The 16,092-nt window shown below is 42.1% G+C and overlaps 1 protein-coding gene across 2 annotated transcripts in view; it reads right to left on the bottom strand.

Annotated features, from left to right (window-relative positions):
- LOC124670437 (putative anthocyanidin reductase) overlaps window positions 1–14,916 on the bottom strand; it is a 46,338-nt gene extending 31,422 nt beyond the window's left edge. The window contains exons 1-5 of one of the 2 annotated variants that reach the window (XM_047206935.1): window positions 14,793–14,916; window positions 14,478–14,647; window positions 9,790–10,002; window positions 8,496–8,896; window positions 7,641–8,409 (exon numbers count right to left, since the gene is read on the bottom strand). In XM_047206935.1, coding sequence (XP_047062891.1) covers window positions 8,277–8,409; window positions 8,496–8,896; window positions 9,790–10,002; window positions 14,478–14,647; window positions 14,793–14,901 — 1,026 coding nt within the window. In that variant the 5' untranslated portion in view covers window positions 14,902–14,916 and the 3' untranslated portion in view covers window positions 7,641–8,276. Of the gene's footprint in view, window positions 1–7,640; window positions 8,410–8,495; window positions 8,897–9,789; window positions 10,003–14,477; window positions 14,648–14,792 lie in introns of those variants that run through there. The other variant, XM_047206936.1, reaches the window with a different exon arrangement.
- Window positions 14,917–16,092: the final 1,176 nt, after the last annotated feature.

The following is a 16,092-nucleotide window of genomic DNA, read 5'->3' on the forward strand; positions in this document are numbered from 1 at the left end:
GCATGCACACTCGTCACCTTCATGCATATGTAGGAGGAATAGATCACATCATTATTATCATAGCAATAGTTAACTTCGCAATCTACAAGAGATCATGATCATAGCATAAACCAAGTACTAACACGGTGCACGCACTGTCACCTTTGCACACATGCAGGAGGAATAAACTATTTTAATAACAAATCACTAGAGTAGCACATGGATAAATTGTGATACAAAACATGCTGCAATCTTAAAGAGATATAAATAAGCACCTCACTATGCCATTCAACATTGAGTAAGTATTCTGTGAAATATGGCCTAAGAGACCCACACGGTGCACACACTGTCACCTTTACACACGTGGGACAAGGAGTCTCCGGAGATCACATAAGTAAAACTCACTTGACTAGCATAATGACATCTAGATTACAAGCATCATCATATGAATCTCAATCATGTAGGGCAGCTCATGAGATTATTGTATTGAAACACATAGGAGAGAGATGAACCACATAGCTACCGGTACAGCCCCGAGCCTCGATGGAGAACTACTCCCTCCTCATGGGAGCAGCAGCGGTGATGAAGATGGCGGTGGAGATGGCAGCGGTGTCGATGGAGAAACCTTCCGGGGGACTTCCCCGCTCCGGCGGGGTGCCGGAACGGAGACTCCTGTCCCCCGGATCTTGGCTTCGCGATGGCGGCGGCTCGGAAGGTTTTCCGTATCGTGGTTCTTCGTATCGGGGTTTTCGATCCAGGGGCTTTATATAGGCGAAGAGGCGGCGCGGAGAGGGCTGACGGGGGGCCGGACTACGGGCGGCGCGGCCCCCCTCCGGCCGCGCCAGCCTGTAGTTTGGTGGGCCTGTGGCCCCCCTCGACTTCTCCGGTGTGTTCCGGATGCTTCCGGGGATTCTAAGATCTTTGGCGTTGATTTCGTCCGATTCGAGAATATTTCGTTACTAGGATTTCTGAAACCAAAAACAGCAGAAAACGAGGAACTGGCACTTCGGCATCTTGTTAATAGGTTAGTTCCAGAAAATGCACGAATATGACATAAAGTGTGCATAAAACATGTAGGTATCATCAATAATGTGGCATGGAACACAAGAAATTATCGATACGTCGGAGACGTATCATAATCATGCATAACATGATTGTTGAGGTAGAGCGGGATGATTCACTCTTTGATAATAACTGGGAAGGCCAAGGAGAGTTGGTTACTCCTCAAGGTGCTCCAGCATCATTCCAGGACATTCTTCATGCGCACCATGAAATTCGAGATCTAGCTGTACACAACCAGCTTCAGGGCCGATTTGGTCGAGCACATGTGGCAGCATGTAGGCAACAATGCTGCAAACAACAATGAGGAAGGAAATCCTGAAGCCTAGAGCATTTGTATCGTTTTTTCATTTTATTTGAATAATACTTTATCCTTGATTACATGGACTATGTAATGTGTAATACATTTTGAGCATTTGAACTATTTTATATATTTTATATAATATTTTTTTGCGTTTTTCTAGTGAATTTACAAGAAAAACATACCATAGGGCGCCGCGACCCAAATCTGCCGCGTTGGGCGCAGCGCGCGACCCAAACGGACGCGCGGACGCGGGGCTCCGTCCGCGCGTCCGCTCGGCCACGCAAACGGCCCAAAACGGACGGCCCAGCGCGTCCGTTTGGGTCGCCCGGTTGGAGATGCCCTAAAGCTTAACTTAGCACAATGTAGGCACCTCCATAAGTAGCTCGCGGTTCTCCACACGTCGTAGAGACAGCCATTAACGAAGCATAAACTGTGCACGGTAGATAACCTACATAAGAGATGAATTTTATCGTTAAAAATCTTGTCATTTTTACATAGCCACAGCACCCGATAATGACAAGCCCTACCATCCTAATAAGTAACTTAAACTTGTTTTTAACACCATTTAGCAACGCTACATGGTGGATATGAGGTAGATTCTATTTCGATGACTGACTATATAGACCTAGCAGAATTTCACTAGAAGAATAAGTGATTAATAGTTTTGTCATCGTGATAGACACACAATTAGTACTTTCATGCCAATTGTGTTTGACAGGGTTATCCTTTGGGAGGATTACACCTTTTCGAAGGTCCCACATACAAAAAAGTTTTTTGTGGAATTCTTATTTTCCAAATTTTCCAGTTTTTATTAGCTGTCACTTCTCGCTGGGCTAATGCTATGCACATTGATTTTATAGACAATTTACCATTTTCATGTAGGTTCCATCACCAGACCATTTAGAACTATGAACCAAAGACAAGCGTCGTAACAAATCATGACATGATTCAAGCCTAGGACCAACGAGATTTTGTCTGGACGTCACATTTGGTAAGAAGGATTCCGTCATCTTGGCGATTGTATCAACTTTAGGACACACAACATTGTACAGAGCTGAATACTGGTTGCGGAGTGTAGCATTACCCAGCCACATATCCTCCGAGAACCGTATCTTCGAACCATATGAAATATATCATATGAATGCCATAAGACCAACTAAGAAGTGAGAATCACCACGTTTCCAATAAACTTGGAACAATGCACGAGAGTCAATATATTTTCCTTTAAGGAGAGTTTTTCATACTCCTTCTGCACTAAGCAACTTAAAAAGCCATTTAGCAAGAAGTGAACTACTCTCATGAACCCCTACGCCACTTTGATCCTTAGGATGGCACACTACACTTTGTGTAGCCAATAGATATTTATTTTCTCATTATCTTGTTGCTAAAAGAATCTTGATCGAAATAATCCAATCTTTGTAAGACTCCTGTAGGAAGTTGAAAGAAATAAATCATGTAAAATACCGTGTTGGTTAGTACAGAACTGATGAGAACTAATGTTTCGTCGAGGGATAGTAATTTTCCTTTCCAACTACTTAATCTCTTATGCAATCTTTTCTTGATGTGTTTTCATTCTGCATTTTAAGTCACCGATAATAAATTGAAATACCCAAATAGCTGATCAGAAACATGACTTGTGCATAAGTGGCGGCATCATCTTCTGCCTTGCCAAAGAAAAACAATTTACTTTTGTGCAAGTTTATTTTAGTCCCGAAAGTTGCTCCTATGCTGATAAAATTAATTGCAGATTTCTTACTTTTGCAAAGTCATGTTCCATAAAAATAGTTCGTGCCATTAGCATATTGAAGGATAGGCATTCCACCATCAACAACACGCGGTACTACACCTTCAATTTGGCCATCGTGTTTTATGTGCTTTATAATCATCATTAATGTATAAGCCAGTATATTAAATAGCATAATGATAATGGACCACCTTGTCTTAATTAATTTTTTGAAGTATCTACCAATATTATTATTGAATTTAACTACAATAGTTCCCCCGAAAAGAAAACTATAGGTTTGGTTGTGCCACTGATCAAAGAAGCCTTTCATTCTAAGAGTATGTTGGGGAAAACATTATATATTATCCATGTCGCTATCCGTGAATTCAAATATCCAGATGTCTATAAACTATTTATTCCTAACTAATACAGTGGCCCTTGCAAATGCGAGGGCATCATCTTTAATTTTTATAAAAGTAATACTCCGTCTGATCCATAATTAGTGTCGTGGTTTTAGTTTATTTTTAGTGAAATTTAAATTAAAACCATGACACTTACTATGCATCGGAGGAAATAATATTTATTAATTATCTTGTACACATGGAATTTTCTCCTACTATCTTTATGTAAAATAAAGATGGTTCAGAAATTGAGAGGTCATTTTCTTATATTCTTATGTATTTGTAAACGAAATATGTAAAATTTTCTAGAAAATCTATGGGCAATTGTATGTGCTATTAGAATTAATATGGCTCTAGTCACAACAATTTTCTTGGTCAATACAAAACATGGAAAACTTAATTTAATCAGCCTTAATTTGTGGGAGTATAATTACTATCATTTCAATGCTAAATGTGAAATGGTGATATTCAACCATAAATGTTAACATGAAATTTACCACCCTCTACTGCTCTAAATCAAACTTAATATCTTAAGAAATAATCTTAAATTTGAAAAGCGTGCGTATTTTAACTCTTGTTTCCAAGGTGTACATATTAGGTTTATACACCGTTGGCAAAAATATGTTTGGACTCAACTGTGGGACTTGCGGTGAAATTTATGGATGAAATAAAGATGTGAGGAATTTGTATGGATTATCAAATAGGATCTAAAGAAGACTTTAGTTCCGATGGTTTTGATTTCATCGAGTTGTGATCATTTCAGTTGCAAAACCCTTGTAGTTAATTTATTCAAGTTGCTTGATCTATTTAATGTAATCGAAATGAGCTTAGTTTCATAGGATTTAATGTAATCGAAATGAGCTTAGTTTCATAGGATTAGTGCTTTTATAATGCAAGGCTATTATGAACTTTTGACCTTGCGGTTTCCGGTATAAGGAGCTATGATTTGTATAGATTTTAAACATTAGGTTAAGACAGGATGAGGTAGAATAAGGTAAGAATAGAAATGATGTTGTTGGGGCGGATTGATCATGTCCAAAATAATTATGCAGCTCAGAATTTAACCAAATCTGGAGATGGGCCGTGTTTAAATGGGCTTAGAAGATATACATGGAAGATATTTCCGAACCGGCCTTGTATAAGAAGTTTGGGCAAGATTGCCCGTGAAATCTGTAAATATAGTAGGATACGTGTCGGTTAGAATTAAGAGATAGAGTTTAGCTCGTACACGGTTGGGTTTATTCCCAAGTTAGAGAGTCTACGGACTATAAATATGTATCTAGGGTTATTGAGAAAGGAGGACGATCACGTTCACAACAAATCAATCTAGGCGCATCGCCACCCTTTGTTTCGAGGGTTTCTCCCGGGTAAGCAACATGCTGCCTAGATCGTATCTTGCGATCTAGGCAGTATCGTTTTATTCGTTTTTGGTGTTGCTCGTGCTGAAGCCTTTTTTGATGGCGAGCAACACCCTTATCTTAGGTGTTTTGGGGTTGATCACAATGCTTTCACGATGCACTTGTTTAGCTACACTTCCCCTCGATATCTAGCTGCCCTTACACCTATTTTAGGTGTAAGGGCAGCACCTTGCTTGTTCATTATTTAGTAGATCTAATCCGTTATAGTTGCTCCTTGTTCTTCAAGGATTGGTTTGATATCCGTATGGTTAGGCCTTATAAACGGGTTGAAGGATCCGGTAGTGCGTAAAGTGTGGTCTACTAAGCTCTAGAGGGATTGTTCCGGGGATCAACTTCATGTTGGTTTTTAGGCCTCTTTGGTGCTGGTTTTCTATCATCTTACGTATCTGTTAGGCTCAATTACGCATAGGATGTTCCGATTATACGGTGAAAACCCTAGACTATCGTAGATTAGCTTAGCTTGATATTGATAAAGCATGATTCCCATGTCCTTATAAATCTAACATGAACCGTGGGGCAATCGGCTCTTTGAGCCGATCCACAGAACAACTTAAGAGCCGATCGAAGCTCGTATTTAATGTTTACGTGTTTGCCATGCAGGAAACTAGTCGAAGCAATCCATCACCTTCCTGACCAGGTATAGGTCAGGTGGCACGCCTCGTAAGCACCAGGACGCGTGTGCCAGAAGGCATTGCGGGCCGTCGCCCGAGGGACCAGGGTCAGCCGCAATCCTGGGAGCCTCCCGGCTCTACTGTGTTGCCCGTCGCTGCTCGCCGGTGGGTTTCTGACCGCAACAGCAGCACATGTGTTAATTGATGGTTAGGAAAGATAAATTAAGAAGAAAGTTGTTATTTCTTCCTAAAGGATGTGCTTCGTGTTAATTCAATTTTATTCACGAGTCTTAATCCTACCGTTCTAAGAATAGTTTTTTATCAAAGGTCATATCAAAGTTTTCAAAACTTGGCATGATGAACTATTCCTGAATCATCAACTCGGCTACAACTTCAATCACTTTGACAAGTTATATCAAAAGTTATAAATTTACCCAGATTTTACATGCATGATTGATTGCAATGCACATATTTATTTTTTTATTGTTTATATCCTCTAAACCTGGCATATTACACCTTCCGATCATGAGAGTTGAGGATTCCGGCGGCTGCTCGCACGCTATTACCTTCTTCTTTCTTTTACGTGGTCGCGCTATATTTTCAAACAAAAGTGCATACGAGAGAGAGAGTGGAAAAGGAGCCTTTTTTCATTCTACTACGAAAGGTTATTTTCATAATGGCATAGATTGGTAATATTTTTAACTTACGTCGAACGGAATATCTAATGGTTGTTGTTTAATTTTTATTACCTAAATCAAGGGCTAGATGTTTCTATTTATTGTGAAATTTCCTAGCATTATTCTTCTTTTCTTGTTAACCCCTAATATAATTCTAATAATATATAAATAGATGGATTTTTTTGTTTTGTTATTCTTGGGTGGATCAACTCATTTTATCGATACGACTCTTTCAAGTATTAAGGAATGAGAACAATGTAAATAGTTCGGTACGGGGCATGTACAATGCACCATACCCACGTTCGGTTGATATTTCACTTACAGCCTTGGATTTTACTAAAATAAACAGGTTGTCCATACTCTTCCTCTCCCATAATTTAATCCAACCTTTCGTTTATTTTACGAACTAAGAAATGATATATATTTTAAATTTCGCACCATCTATCCGTCTCCATGGGCTTTGGCAAACAAGATCAATGTCTAGTATTTTTGAAATTTAAAATTTTCAGATGTTGAAACTTGACCAAAAATATTATGAGACTTCTTGTTGACATTCTTCTATTTATGTAGCCTTTATAAAGTTTTAAATGTGGTTTCATGATTCCTTCAAACTTTCGTACAAGTTTCAGTTGAATTTTGCAGTGGTTCGAGTTGACTTGGATGACCATGGGAAACATGAACAAAACTCTGTGTAACAAACATACATACATATGTACATACATGCATACATATAGACAAACAAAAAAGCAAACAAATGCCTCATAAACATGTAAGAAACCCAAGTAAAATATGTGTAAATGGTAACAAAATTTGTGAAATTCTCAAGCATTTACAAAACTCATGCTAAATATGCTTAAATGTTACAGAAAATGTAACCAAAAAAACATTATATATTGTAATACAAAGAACTTGTTTAAATCATCACAGTTCTTATGATTTTTTTGGTAAGTTCTACACAACTATAGGTGAAATTATTTTTGTGCAATCCATATGAAACCGCATTTTAGGCTTAAATAGCATGACTGCAAGGGAGTTAGTGCACGGTATATACATCAGTCATCCCTCTTTGCATCTAGACCCAGTTTGTACATCTAAAATGTCTAGTGTGTTCCATATGCCACCGAAATATCTAGCCACCCCTTAATTTTATTTCTTTATTATTTCTATCATTCATACTATTCTTATTATGTTGAATTATTTTGCCTTTGCATGCAGGTCAACTAAGAGATGATTGTTTAAACGCAGTCAAAGCGCAAGTGTTCCAGTATCTCGCTAAATGAACCATCTTTACTTGAGTTTTTTATCAGTTGATTTGCAAGTGTCACCTACTTCGAAGTTGACTGCCACTATTCTAGTTCTAAGTTAACAATCTTAAATGGTGATTCTTATTTAGCTACGGCATTTTATAAACTGTGTGCAACTTGATCAATTCAGAAATGGTTGTTTTTCCAACGATGGACTTAGTGAAAGAAATCTTTATTTATTTATCTTTGGTCAGTACAGGTGACCAACCTAATATTAATCACAAGAACATGAACACATAATGTCTAAAGGTTACATAGTGGCAACCAGGGAAAAGTTCAAATGAAGGCTGAGCTACACCTAGCCCTTTATTTACAAACACTCAGAATTCATGATTCAAAATTTTAAAAAATTCGAATCAAAATTTTGCAGATAGCTACAATGAGTAAAATCTCAATACAAACTACTTCATATTTAGGCTACACAAAAATAAGAAATTGTGACAAATTTTATAGTGAATAGTGCATGTTTCAAGACTGTAAAGTATGTCAGATTTTGTCAATTTCGTGTAGCTTAAAATACAAATTAATTTGCATTAATATTTAACACCATTGTAACATACATCATTGGCTATCTTCAGAATTTTATTTCCATTTTTTTAAAACTTTAAAATACGAATTTTGAGTGTTTGAAAATAAAGAGCTCGGTCTCCAAAACGCCACACTCTACTCCCGGAAACCACAAACGTAGCTTGAGCCACATCTAGCTCTTTTTTGAAATATTCAAAAATAATACTTTAAAGTTTTTTAAAAACTGAGAATAAATCTAGCACTAACAGACGGTGGCATGGCAATGTTATGCATCAGAGCAATCCCAGCCTCTTGCCGCACTCCAGGCTGCCATCTAGCACCTCCTCTGCCCCGTACTTATACTTGAACCCCAGCTCCACAAGCTTCTTTGTATTAGCTTGCACTCTCACTCCCTCTCCCACCACCCTAATCCACACGCAAAAAGTACATAGCACGTATTAATCACAACGCATCGAGATAACCAAATTCAAACATTCAGTTAAAGAACATACTCTTTGATCATCAGCTTGAGCTGCGGGTGCTTGCCAGCGTAGTGCTCCAGAATATCCTGCATGTTGGGGTACGCCGCGGCGCAGAGGTATCGGCCGCCGGCGATGTCCGTGAAGCGCTCCATGCAGAAAATGTGCGCCTCGCAGACGTCGTCGACATGAACCAGTGGCACGGAGCCGAGGAGGGACTGCAGGAACCTTAGGTTCTTGTGGTAAACCTCGACGCCGGTGAGAGGCGACAGCATGGTGTTCATGCTGTCAGGGGTGTAGGGCAGGATGGTGTCTCCTCCGACGAGGCCGCATAGCAGGACGACGACGTCGAATGACCTCGCCGTGGTGGATGAAGAGGAGTCGTTGTACTTGAGTAGCTCCTTGTCAGAGAGGGTCTTGGAGGATACATAAGCCTGCACGCGTGCAAGTCAACATGGCCGTTCAATATTCAGCTATTGCGTGGCTAGGGCTCGGATTCTTCAATCAATGTACTATACATACTTGGAAACTCCCACGGTCTTCGCGTTATAATTTTAGTCAAAATATATAAAGTTTGAAAATATATAAAAATATCAATAAACGCCTATTTGACTTTCAGGGTGCAGCAAAGTTATTTTGCACCCAGCATATTTTTATGTTGTTACATTCGTAAATTTATGTTTTTACATCCAATCAATTACATTCATATTGACTCACAACAAAATGTCGATATAAAAACGCACCATATGAGTCATTACATTGTAAAAAACACCAAAAATATGTATTGTACGTCGTATTTTTTACGTCACATAGACAAACAAAATTATGCCATGCCTATTTTTTATTTTTTTCTACTCAACTTAAAAGTAAGGCAAAATTTACGTGACGTTAAAATTATTTACGATTGCGAAGATACAGGGTGAGTGTATAATAACTATTTTCTCCATTCTGGGGGTCAAATAGCGCGACTCTATGACTATAATGCCAACTACATATAAGATGAAAATATACTTTATAATACAATAAAATTATTTTATATTATAGATTTTAAGATTTATTTTGTAAATATGTACTTAAAGTTTTACAAAGTTTGACATTGACTACGAAGTAATTGTGTACAGATGGAGTATGCACCAGTACATATAACACTATGCAACCCTTGAGATTTATTTACTCTGAGACTTGATTTATAATAATGCAGTAAAAGACTATATGCATCAATTAAAGTAGAGGCCGAAGCTATGGTTTCACCTTTTGAAAAACAAAAGTACTAATAATGTTTTCATTTTTTTCAGAGCCTTGTCCAAGAATTAATGAAAACACTCACGTCCAAGAATTCGTTGCTGTGACCATAGGGAACAACAAGCGGCGTCCAGCAGGATTCGCTCATAAACTCTTTGTAGCCCTCGCCATCCTCCCTGAGCGGCGCCGAGGCCACGACAGAGCCTGTGTGGATGACACGCCTCACCGTTTTCGACCGTTCGCATTGTTCTAGGATAGCATGTGTCGCGTCCACGATTGCCTCCGTTGTGTCTTTGTACTGCGGAATCAACACAAAGATGAAAATAGATGGCATAGTCAGTTAGAGATAAATGTGCCGAATTTACTTCATTGCTAAGAAACGAAGTTGCAGGTCGTGATATGATGCACGGTAAAGATATGATGCACGGCAACGATGGAAGAGAGCGCACGGTAAAGAAAGTTGCATGTCAAAGGACCAACACAGCGCACGACAAAGATAGGCTGCACAGCAAGGCCATCTACGTCGCCGTGCACGTCTTTGCCTAGTGTTTTTAACAAACGCACGACAAAGTAAGTCTTTGCCTAGTGCTTTTAACAAACGGACGGCAAAGCAAGCCTTTGTCTAATGTAAGCGCACGGCAAAGATGTAAAAATTATATTTCTTCTCGGCTCAAAGGCGGCGTGGCGTGGTATAGTTATCAACAAACGAACACTTAGCCTAGTGGCAAGGTTGGACGCTTTTCCCACTTTGCATACTAGGTTCAAATCTTAGACCACCCAGTTCGGATCTTTTTTTTAGATAAAACATGTTTGGCACACGGTCCCCTACGAAAAGTTTTTAGATAAAACATGTTTGGCACACGGCCCCCTAGATATAAAAAATAGATGAATTTTTTTCCTTTAGTTTGGGTTTCAAAGGGGAAACAAAGACCTTGCAGACCGCTCAAATCTATTTTTTACGTTTATAGGCACATAATGCACAAATGATAAGTGAAAGTGCATAAGTTGCATAAGTTGCATATTTATGACTGAACCTTAATTTTGCAACCTTTTTGTTTTAACCTTGATGTGATTATACGTTTTAGGGTTCATCTCTGTTTTCCTTATTCCCACGAATCTCACACCTAGTTTCATAAGATTCCAATGTTTTTACAACACTCTGTTTTGGAGCGCGCATGCGGTCCTATTATGGTGGATCTTTTTCCGTGTTTCTTCGTTTTGAAATTGATAGAGGCCAGCTATCCATCTGTTCGTGATTAATCGGCCCAAGCAGAATGCACTTATCAATAGTGCCAGCCATTCAACGTGAAAGTATGTACTACCTCCATCTTAAAGTTTAAGGCTTTTGTTTTTTTGAAAGTCAAATCAAATAAAGTTTGACCAAATTTTTGGAAAAACCTTCAACAAATATATAGTAATACTTTGTAAATACCATATGAAAATATATTTCATTATATATCCAATAATATTAATTTCGTATTTTACATGTTAATAATTATTAATAAGAACTTAATCTAACTTAACATAGTTTAACTTTCTAAAAATAATATAATCCTTAATTTTTGCATGGAGGTAGTACAGACTAGCTAACTTGCCTCGTAACAACTCGGTCGATTTAATCAGAACCTCCGAGGTGTATAAGCTAAGAAGATCAATGAGAACTGAACTACGAAAATCCAAAGAGAAACGGACCATGTACGACCATGCACGCAGCACGCGGTTGATTCGGTGTGTAAGAGCATCAACGTTGAAATAACTAGTTTAGCACGTGAGAGGTGCAAATTGATGCTTCAACAGCTGCTGCAATCGGTACTATAAAGTGAAGCGCGCTGTAAAAGGTTATCTCGTGCACTATATCTACCGCGCCGAAAAAAGCACGGGGTACAAATCACGCGTAGAAAGAACTACCTAGTTTTACAGCTCCAAAATTTAGAGCTTCTATCGGAGGTGAACATGGTCTCACGCGCGATACATGGATGGAGTGCGCTGTAAAGTGTTTTTACAGCGTCAAAATTTAGCGTGATTGTTGGAGATGCTCAAGCAAAGCTCTTCGCTCGAGAAACCGACCGGACGATGGAGCTATGCATTGAAGTGCAGTGGCGCTAGCAAATGCACGACAAAAGCTATGGGTGCTTTTGTTAATATGCATGAAAGTTTGTAGACTGCATCGGGATAGAAAGATCTTTTTTCGTGGGCTACCTTACAGGAGCTAAAACAAGCCGCACAGCACGGACCTTAAAGCATTTAAAAAGGGCATCGGGTCAGGCTCCACAGCTACGCCCGAATCGAGCATTTCCCTGGGGACATGCCCGTTGCAAACGAAAGCGTGTGAAGATTCCCTTAGATTTCAGTACCAGGTTGTTGGCCCCTCACATGATAGCCTCACATGCATGTAGGACGCAGCCACGACCAACAACCAGCCCAAAATATCTTCACAGCCCAAAAATATCAGCCTAGACCACCAAACGAAGTGGAAATTGTGTCTTTTGCACCGTTTCTAACAGGCCAAGCTCAACTGGACCTAGAACGTGCGTTGTTTTGGACCCTGGCTGCATGAGAACGACAACCAAACGCGCCCTATAGCTATCAAGCGTGCGCCGTCTTGTGGCGACGTCGATAGCCTCATCACTTGTCAGAGCATCTCACCGGCGCTTCCCAAATAGGCGCCAGCAGGAACGTCGGCACTGCTGTATGGGGGGTGTCGGCACTACATCCTCTATTTGGGGATGATGTTCCCACACCGGCGCCCCCGTACGGCGGTCCCCGAAACTTTTTTTTCCTTTTTACAATATTTTGAAACAATATGTCAATCACATTTTATTCATACTATATTTAATTATTCATACAATCACAAAAATAAAAAATAAATTATTCATACAATCAAACCAATAGAAATTAAAGCATGCATTGTTGATGGCTTCTCTCCTAGCCCACAAATGCGCAGCTAGATCCGCCTGAAGTTGAACATGAACACCTGCATCTCGGGTTTCATGATACATGTGGAGAAAAGCGATAAATTCTTGGGGTACATGCTCCACCTCAGTAAGAGGCCCTTGATAATCAAATGGTTGATCATCATGCACTGATTCTTCACGCTCGCTCTCAATGATCATGTTGTGCAAGATCACACAGGCGTTCATCACCTCCCACATCTGAGACTCAAACCAAATGAGAGCAGGGTACCTGACGACGACGAAACACTGCTGAAGCACCCCAAAAGCACGCTTAACATCCTTGTGAGCTGCTTCCTGGCATGTTGCAAAATAAGCATCCATCTCCGAAGCTGGAGACGGAATTGTCTTCACAAATGTAACATATGTTGGGTAGATACCATCAGCTAGATAGTACCCCTTGTTGTACGTGTGGCCGTTTACCTCAAAGTTCACGGCAGGAGCTTGTCCCTCAGCTAGCCTGGAAAACACATGAGCGCTGCAGCACGTTGATATCATTGTGTGTTCCTGACTTCCTGTCATGCCAAAAAGCATGCCAAATCCAGAGGTCATGGTCAGCCACCGTCTCTAGAATGACACTGCACTCACCAGTATGCCCCTTGTAGATCCCCTGGCCAAGAAAAAGGGCAATCCTTCCAGCCTCAATGCATACAGTCAATGCTTCTGAGCATCCCAGGAACTCGTGCTTGCATTTTTTTCCAGGATCCGAGCTGTATTATCTGCCCTTGGTGCTCTCAAATAGTCTTTAGCAAACACCGCTATGACGGCTCGGCAAAACTTGTAGAGAGTTTGTGAACATGTCGACTCCGCCATCCATAGGTAGTCATTGGCTGCATCTAGATGAGCACCGTATGCAAGACAGCGCATTGCAGCAGTGCACTTCTGAATTGAGGTGAAGCCCCACAAACCTGTGCAGTCTTGATTGGCCATGAAGTAGTCGTCGTACTCCCTGACGCCGTAGACAATCTTCATGAAGAGATCCTTGTTTATCCTAAACCGGCACCGAAATTTCTTCGCAGAATGAGTGGCGTCGTTGGTGAAGTAGTCAGCGTCAAGCAGCATTGCGCCAGCTTGACGATGCCGGTTGATGTACCTCCTCTTGCCTGGCTTTGAGCCGCCGCGCCGAGGCACGACAAACAAAGGCTGGCGAACATGGATCAAACTCGTCAGAATCAGCTGCTGTTGTTGCCACCGGAGAACCTCAGCGTTCTCCATGAACAGCTGCAGCATCATCTCGTCGTCGCTGTCTATCGCGGCAATCCGACGAGCACCTTGCGAGCGGGGCGGTTGTGCAGAGGTTGCGGCGAGCTCTGTTCCTAGCGAAACAGCGGTCGCCGGTCAAGGGGGTGGCGGCCGTGTCGATGGACGGCGGTTCCTGGATAGGCGGCGGTGTCTATTGCAAGCAGGGGACGCGACGGCGACGGAGACGGTGGAGATCTAGAGGGGTGGGAGTCTGCTCGGACGTGGGTAGGAGGTGGAGAAAGCGGTGCGTCTGGCTACCAGGCAGAGCCTACGCGTATTTTCTGACGTTCCGCGAGGCGCCGACGCGCCCGGTCCGCGCCTCTACGAAGAGGCCGGCACGGGTTTACCGGCGCTTTTATTGGGCTCGAAAACTAGCCGACGCTTTTTAGGCGTTACCGGTGCGAGCTCAAAAACTACGCCGACCCTTAAAACGCTATCGAAGCCGCTACGGGACGTGCCAGTGGAGATACTCTCAGTGCATGTACTCGACGTCACAAGGCTAGGTAGCTAGACGCAACAAGTTGTTGCCAACAACCCGAGAGAAAATTTGATTCTTGGATTTTGGATCGACTGCTGGCACCTTTGAGCTGCCGGTGTTGTGCATCAGCGGGGTGGCGACGAGGAAGACGAAGTCGCAGCCCTGGATGGCTGGCTCGAAGGTGACGGCGTCGTAGATGTCCGCCTGGAACAGCGTCAGCCTCTCCGCCGCGCCGGGCAGCCCCTTGAGCAGCGCCGTCTTCTTCTCGTCACCTGCAGCCCGATCGAGGGCGCGTCCGGCCATGACTGAAAGTCAGGAAGGTCGAAGAAGGAACAGAGAAAATTCGCCCAATCTATCGCTCGATCGATGGCGAGCTGTCTACGGTGGCATGCATGCGCGGAGAAATTTGACACATACCGATGTTCCGTATGGTCGCATGGACGGCGCAGCCTCTGTCGAGGAGCTTCCTGACGAGCCAGGAGCCGATGTAGCCGGCGGCTCCGGTGACGCACACCCTGCAGCTCATCTCTCCCCGCCGGTTCCTCAGTGGCCTCGGCGCGTCGCGCGCTGCCCCGATAGCTTTATATATGCGTACGGTGAACCACACCCAGCGGTGTAGCTTCGGGAAAATACTGGAGCACGTACGTGTCGATCTGTCAATCACCACTTATTAGCTTTTTTATAAAGAAAATATATTAATATCCACCAGAGTTCAAACCCCAGGTTTGACATATGTGTGTCTCATAAAGGCGGAATATTCATTCAGCGAGAGGCGACGTTCCCGTCGACAGCGAGGCGACTGTGGTGACTTCGTCAATTTCAAGATCCAATCCGCCGGCTCAGTCATCCGGAGGTGCTCATAGGGGTAGGGTGTGCGTGTGTGCGTTCATAGGGGTGAGTGTATGCGCGTGTATGTGAGTGCCTGCGTTTGTACTGTGTTTCTCAAAAAAAAAAAACCTAGCTTCTACAACAATGCAACACCCTAGTAGCAGTTCGGATAAACAGTCAAAAAAAACTAAAAAATAAAAGTATCGCTATTGTATCTCAGGCCTAACAACAGCAATACATCCACCGCCAAGACAACACCTGAAATACATACTCTGCAAAAGCGACACGTTAAAAAAGGGAACAGTACACCAGTGCCGTCATCGCCCGATCAAAGATCTTAGATTTTCACCCTGAAGATAGTCCGCGATGTCAAAACAATGCCTCCAACAAAGTCATTGCCATGCACAACCAGTTAAGGGCCGACCTTGGGTTTTCACCCTGAAAGGTAGGAATCTGAACTTCACCTGTGTTGTCGCTCCCACTTTCATACCATTGATACGAATCTCAGAACACCAAGCAAGTTCCTCAACATCGCGGAGACTTGAATCTTCTTTAACTAATCCCTCAATCCCGCCTTCATGATATTCTCTGCTTCTGACTTCACCATGGGCCAAAAGTCTCTTGATGTCAACACAGAACAGAGCTTCACTCCGCTCGCTCTGGAACCAAACGGGCGGAATAAAAGCATGGGTACGAGCGACCGAATATCAGCCGATCATGTGAACTCCAGGCAAAAGATGCACTGTTTCATTCGCTGTCGAAGCTTTCCGGAACTCATCACTCCAGCTAGATGAAGTAAGATCGGCATCCGGAACGTCTTCATCTTCGCGAAAGAAGAACCCTAGGACCACCACCATGAAAGCCGGAACGGCCGGGCCCCACGCCACCG

This window comes from Lolium rigidum, chromosome 7 (assembly GCF_022539505.1).
Source record: "Lolium rigidum isolate FL_2022 chromosome 7, APGP_CSIRO_Lrig_0.1, whole genome shotgun sequence".
NCBI classification, from domain to species: Eukaryota; Viridiplantae; Streptophyta; class Magnoliopsida; order Poales; family Poaceae; genus Lolium; species Lolium rigidum.